The 7051-nt window shown below is 43.0% G+C and overlaps 1 protein-coding gene across 1 annotated transcript; it reads right to left on the reverse strand.

The window, feature by feature from the left end:
• Positions 1-4106: 4106 nt before the first annotated feature.
• On the reverse strand, positions 4107-5204 carry LOC146204754 (uncharacterized). Its single transcript, XM_084605062.1, has one exon. It carries the CDS (start codon positions 5202-5204, stop codon positions 4107-4109), a length of 1098 nt encoding a protein of 365 aa, XP_084461188.1.
• Positions 5205-7051: the final 1847 nt, after the last annotated feature.

Here is a 7051-nt window from a genome sequence, read left to right on the forward strand (position 1 = left end):
GCAGAGCGATGCGCTAAGTTTTCCATGTAAAAATGTAGTCTGCTCAGCATAAATCGAACGTAAGCAGAGTAAATGAGGAGTTGAACCGCAGCAGCATGAGTAGCAACTTATGAAAAGTCGATAGTGTTGACCAACCTGACATGAGTACGGCTTTAACCTTGTGGGGATTACGGGGAGAGGCACACATGCGCATTCTCAAGCCATTCGTCAGCGTTCCTCTTCATCTGTAAACAGCAGAACATATACTGGGAAATAAATTGCGCCCTCGCAGGCTGTTCCAAATGATAGCTGAAAAGGAAAAATTACTTGGTGTTAATTTTTTCATTGTTGGCGTGTTCAGCGACCAGAACTGCGTCTTGTTCGCATGGACATATTTTCTTATATGTACAATTTGGTATGAAGCGTTGATCGCAAGAAGATGCAGTGCTGAGCACATGTCCTAAGTGCTCGGCTGTCGAGGTGAATCTTCGCCCCCTTTTATGGACGTGCCCAGGAATGCCGCAGGGTTTGCATTAGATGAATTAGTAAGGCGCTTACTATACCCCGACGTTTGAACAATCAGAATGGATGAGGATAAAAGCTTTCCTCCCTCTCGGCAGAATAGTACTTCGTTCGTGCCGTAAATTCAAAAGTGCCCGCCTCAGAAGTAAACCCTGTGACAAAACTTTTGGCCAGGTCGTCTAAATGGATACCACGAATAGCAGATATCTGATTAGACAGCGTGCTGCGAGACGACTGTGAGTAGGCGGATTTCCAACTCTGTGTTTTGCATAGCGTTAAATATTAGCCAAACACAGAACCCCGACTTCGAAGTTGATTCCAGTTAGTGTATAATGTGCATCAATACAAGCCGACACAGTGAAATAGTCTAAACCGTACTCCCTAAGACAACTAATTTTCAAGATACCGCAAATTGGACAAGATTTTATCTGCTCTGGTGGACTTACTGTTGCGGACTAAATGCAGTCAAGCATGACATATCATCACGGTAACATTGTTTTTACACGCTCCCTCTATCACTCAGCGATGTCTTGATTATTAAAGAAAGTATTTATAGCTTAGCTGTTTGTTTTATTTATTTATTTATTTACAGAAGACTGCTGGCTTTATTGCAAAGCCTTAAGCAGGAGTGGGTGTAAAATACAGTTTGACAAAAAGAAAACCTCCCTGAGGTACACGCAACACAGCACACAATACCGAAAAAAAATGAACGACGAAAAGAAACAACATTATACAATATTAGACGACGCCTGGCGTCAAAATGACCACTGGGAAAAAAAAAATGAAAATGTTGAATGCTGCAAAATTGTTACGAATTCCTAAGCGACTCCGTAAATGACTCCACAGTAGAAGCCTCTACAATATTCGCTTTGAGGACATTCCATTCCCGCACAGTACGGGGGAAGAAAGAATTCTTGTATGTTTCAGTGCGGCATGAGTATTCCTTCACTTTTAAAGAATGGTAGGATCGTGTCGAACGACCTGGGACGAGCTCAATGTACTTGCTGCTGTTAATTCCTAATTTGTTGTGAACAATCATGAACATATAGTTAAGCCTCTCGCGGTATCTCCTGAGCTGCAAAGAATCCAAATTTGCTTTCTCAAGTAGCATGGTAGGGGACGTCTGCCAGGTGTATGAATTATAAATAAATCGCACTGACTTTCTTTGAATATTTTCGAGTGTTTTAATGTTTTCTTTAGTATAAGGATCCTACACAACAGAGGCGTATTCTAAAACAGGTCGGATAAAAGTTTTGTAAGCTAGTAACCTAATTTCCTGCGTAGAGTACCGGAGAGATCTTCTTAAAAAGCCAAGTTTTTTCATAGCTTTATTTTTAATATTAGAAATGTGTTTGTTCCACCGTAGGTCAGAGCTAATCGTTAATCCCAAGTACTTGTAGCTGTCCACGGTAGACAGGGGATGGTTATTAATAGTATAGGCAAAACTTAATGGCCGCTTCTTCCGCGTAATAGACATTGAAACTGATTTTTTAGTATTAATACTCATCTGCCACGTTGAGCACCAATCATGAATTTTAGCCAAGGCGTCATTAAGAAGAAGCTGGTCAGCAGGAGTTCGTATTTCATGATATAATACACAATCGTCGGCAAACAGCTTGATTTTGACAGGAATTTCTTTAACAATGTCATTTATAAAAATTAAAAAGAACAATGGCCCAAGTACTGAGCCTTGTGGGATACCGGAGCTTACCAAAGCTGGGCTCGAACATGCATTGCCGATTGATATGGACTGATATCGAGACGATAGATATGCTTGTATCCACGTCAACAGTAGATCGTTTTTAAAGATAGTATTTAGCTTTAGCAAGAACTTTCTGTGTGAGACCCGGTCAAATGCTTTTTCGAAATCTAAAAAAATGACATCAATTTGACACTGGTTATCAATGGCTGCGGCAAAATCCTACATCGTCTCTAGAAGTTGGGTCACTGTAGAGAAGCCTTTGCGAAAACCGCGTTGCCGGTCGTCAATTACGTGATTGGTTTCCAGGAAGGCTGATATATGCCCAAAAAGAATATGTTCAAGTATTTTTGAAGAAGTACACAGTAAAGATATTGGCCTATATGAGCTAAGTAGAGAGGAATTTTCAGTTTTGGGAATATGAATAATTTTTCCGTGCTTCGAGTCCTCCGGGAGCTCGGCGTTTAACAGAGACTTCTTAAATATGAGCGTTAAGTACTTGGAACACCATTCGGCATATCTCACAAGAAACGTATTTGGTATGTCATCAATTCCCGGCGTCTTTTTTTGCGTCACAACTGAGAAGCAGAGAGAAAACACCTTCTTCAGTTACAGAAACATCAGTAATAGGCGGACAAGCTGAGTTAAAATGAGGCTTTCTACCATCATCGTTCGTAAACACAGTACAAAAGAAACGGTTGAAAGACGAAGCAATCTGTGTCGCATCAGTAATCAGTTCGCCGTCAACGACAACGCTGTACACAGGCCTCTTTTTCTTTTATAACTGCCGCCAGAACTTTGCAGGGGACGAAACAAGAAAGTCTTTCATAGATACGCTAAAGTGGTACTCTTTTGCTTTTTTGATACTGTGTTTTAAGTTCAAGCGCATATCAGACAGTTTAGCAGCATTAACTGCCGACTGGTTTCGCCGAAGTTTTTTGCGAACTCTCTTAATCTTTCGTCCCATGCGTACAAGTTCCCTCGTCATCCAAGGGTTGCTGGCGCGTAGGGTAATTACCCGAGTAGGCACAAAACGCGAAATGCAATTCAGAGCAAGGTCCTTAAAGAAAACCCAGAGATTTTCTACTGAGCAGTCGCAGGATTCGTAAAGAACCACAAAATCTGAGAATGACATATCAAGTAAGTCTAAAACTGCAACATCATCAGCACGCGAGAAGTTTGGCACAACACGCACCTCTTTCTTTTTATTTTTCGGAAGAAGCAATGGAATGTTTAAAGATACCATAACATGGTCAGATATGCCTTCGAAATATTGAAGTAGAGGACCGCGACGAAAGACACTGTTACTAACGAAGAAAAGATCAAGAATGGATTTCTTATCATTTTGTATACGCGTTGCTTGCTTTACTAATTGAGTTAAATCGTGATCAAGTACGATGTCTACAAGAAGTTCGGCTGATGTGCAGAGCGGCTCTGGAAACTGTTTGTCCCAATTGACGAGCGGCATGTTAAAGTCTCCAGCCAATAGTACATTACTTGATTGTGCTTTCGTAGTACATAAGAACTCATTTAGTTTCTCAAAGAAAACACCGTCACCTCGTGGTGGGCGGTAAAACGCGCCAATACCAAGACTAAGTTCATTTAGAATTAGTTTACAAATGACGCATTCAATTCCTTGCACGTCAGGTAGCCTGATTACTTGGAAAGATTCTTGAAAAAGAATTGCAACACCACCACCGCGAGAAGTCCTGTCTTTGCGCATAATTCTGTATCCTGGTGGTGTAATTTCTTCATCAGTGATATCAGAGTGCAGCCAGGTTTCGGTGATTATAATGATATGCGGTTTATGCGCCACTACTATACTTTCCAAATCCTCAGACTTGTTCACAATGCTCCGGGCGTTAAACTGAATACATTTTAGCGATTTAATTTGACTGTTCTCGATTCATTGGTCCCTTTGTTTTCGATTCCGGCTGCCATGCTCTAGGACTCTTTCTTTGCTAGTGTCATCCCAAACAAACAGATCGTCACCAATTTTTATCTTGTTGTATATTAGCTTAACCTTCTGACCGGCTTTTCGAATCTCTGCGGTGCTTTCCCAGAGATTCTTCCGTATCTGCCGCGTGGTATACGAAAAGTCTTCTGAAATAGAGTAATCGGTGTCTTTTAGTTTCGAGCAGTTTTTCAATGTGTTAACTTTCTCACTATGATCCATCAGCTTGATAATAACAGGTCGGTGCTTGTTAGGTTGCTTGCGACCGATTCTATGAATTCTCTCGGCTGAAACAACTTTCGTGTCCATTTTGTCACAGAACACGCCTTTCAACACACTCTGTGACAGTTCTTCGTAAGTTTCATTCAATTTTTCAGGAATTCCGAACACGATTACATTATTTCGTCTGCCCCGGTCTTCTAGGTCGACAAGCTTCCTTTCTAAGCCTGTAACTCGTGATTCTAGCTCCCGGTTTAAATCTCTGAATTCATTTATAGCTGATGTGAATTCTTCCACTTTGTGCAATTTGGCCTCAATTTCGCCCAGTCTCCGCTGAATATCTTTCTGGTTTTCAAGGAGCTGGGTCAGTAGCTGTTCAGTGGCTGGCCCAGGGTTGGACTCAATGTCGCCACACAGCATAAGTAGAGACAATACGAAGTCACGACCAATAAAATAAACTTCAAGCACTCTACGTGGGCATGTCAGCTGGATAAGGCACATGTTATTGGATTTGATTGTAGAAACATTGCTACTAACCTGCATGAAAAACAGGAATGGATTTGACATGGTGTCGACTGGATGCCAGCTGACATGCCCACTGAAGAAGGATGATGGCAGGAGGGCTTTTATATCGTGGTTCGTCGATGACGTCGATGAGGTAGCACGTGGCGATCCCCAGCAGTCACTCAGATTCGGAAATTCTTTTTCTTTTGCGCAGTCTCTGTGCTGGCGTAGGCGTTCAGCGAGGATGAATTCCGTGTTCACAGCGCCGGCTTCCGCAGTCGAGACGATTAGGGCAAACTGCATGAAAAACAGGAATGGATTTGACATGGTGTCGACTGGATGCCAGCTGACATGCCCACTCATGTCAGGCGTTGCGACACAACCAGCGCATAAATGAGTATTGGTAACCACAGTCAATCCTTTTGGTTACTGTGAAACTGTGCATAACTTCCGAGTACAAATTGAAGTTGATAAGAGGCAACAGTACGATGAAATACACACTCGCGCGCGCGCGCACGCACAAGCGCAAACATGCGGGCACATAGAGGCCGAAACAAATGGGAAACAAAAACTAAACCCAAATAAAAAGCACAAGTCCTAGCGCATGTCAGGCCATCTGGAGCATATAAATACTACGGGAGCTCTTAATTACCGTTATGTGATGCATCGCATTAGGTCTTCTAATTGGCCCCGCCACGGTCGTGCAGTGGGGCCCCACTACTGTGCCGCAGTAACCGGGTTCAATCCCGACCTCCGGCGACTGCGTTTCAATGTGCTGTGCGATGTCAGTCTACGCTAAAGAACCCCAGGTGGTCGAATTTTCCGAAGCCCTCCACTACGGTGTCTCTCATAGCCTGAGTCGCTTTAGGACTTTACACTCTGCAAACCAAACCAAACCAGGTCTTCTTCTTGCTCGAAGTGCTAAGTTTGGCTGCTTTGCGCAATAATCAGCAAAAGGTTATTAGCATTGACTGACTGTTCATCTACTTTCCGACTTCTCGCCCTTCCTGTATTTCCTTGTTTTCAACGGATTTCTTTTAACTTTTGTCGGGTCAATCTTAGCCATTTCTATTTTTGGTTCTTCCTGTGCCAGCTACCTTCCGGCTACTCCTCTACAAATCGAGAAGGAGATTTCCATCGCTTCATTTCGCCGCCTGCATGCCAACAGCAGGAGGTGATAGGTAGCAGATGGAAGGTGGCGGTTCCTTGTATACCAGACAATGCCTCAGGGCGCTGGCTTTTCCTCACGCTGGGGCTTCCAAAGTTAGCTCTTCTAAATAATTTTCATCCCACAGGTAATCTTCTCTGCGTAAAATGCGCCAGGATTTTTAGGGCTTATTCAACGTGTTAGACAGGTCCATCTATAGCCCGGAACGTCAATGAACGTTTCGGAGCTGCCCATCACAGCCCGTTGCTAGTGATATGTCGCTTCACTGGTACATGCTGAGCACCTTATTTGTACCTTCCATCGGGCTTCTAACGTGCAAAGACCTAGCCTATATGGTTGGATGTCTTGCAGCAGCAGGTATGTAGCGACATTCACCACATATAAACAGTGTACCTGCTCGTTGATGCAACACATGCGATGTTTAGTATGAAAGCTGCATTATATTTCGAGCACAACTCTCCAATGCCCTATAAAATCAAAGCAGCCTGCGCCTTTCGGGAGTTAATACTGTGGCATCCAATACGGATGTAAACTCTGGGTCCGCAGTTTTCAGCCCAAGCTGTCAGTTCTAGCCACGTAGTGAAGCACTCACGGGACCAGTGAAGGTCAAAGGGTGGTAAATGTCTAGAATACGGGTTCTTTCTCGCCTCACAAAAATTTACAGCTTGACAGCCATCATTATTGCTTCACTACAAGGCTAAAGGAAACATTGTGGGCTGACGTTTAACGGGTGGTGTACATAATATAATCATGGTAGCGCCATGCCTTTGCACCCTTTTGTTCATGAAGGGAAGTTGAGACGGATGCTTATTTAGTGCATCAAAAATAAGTTAACTTAGTGGAATAAAGCTGAGGATTTAGAACTGATGAGCCACGATGCATGTATTATAAGAATTTGCATTTATTATTTTACCGGAGACTATCTGGCAGACAGCTTGAAAAACAAGGGCAGCTACAGCTGTATTTACAACGCAAAATTATTCATCATACACAAAACAATGGCAGC

This window comes from Amblyomma maculatum, chromosome 1, assembly GCF_055883805.1.
Source record: "Amblyomma maculatum isolate TAMU_Amacu chromosome 1, ASM5588380v1, whole genome shotgun sequence".
NCBI classification, from domain to species: domain Eukaryota; kingdom Metazoa; phylum Arthropoda; class Arachnida; order Ixodida; family Ixodidae; genus Amblyomma; species Amblyomma maculatum.

What these genes read in the sequence shown, in the direction of transcription:
- LOC146204754 (XM_084605062.1), bottom strand. Translation starts at nt 5,204, where the DNA reads ATGTCAAATCCATTCCTGTTTTTCATGCAGTTTGCCCTAATCGTCTCG.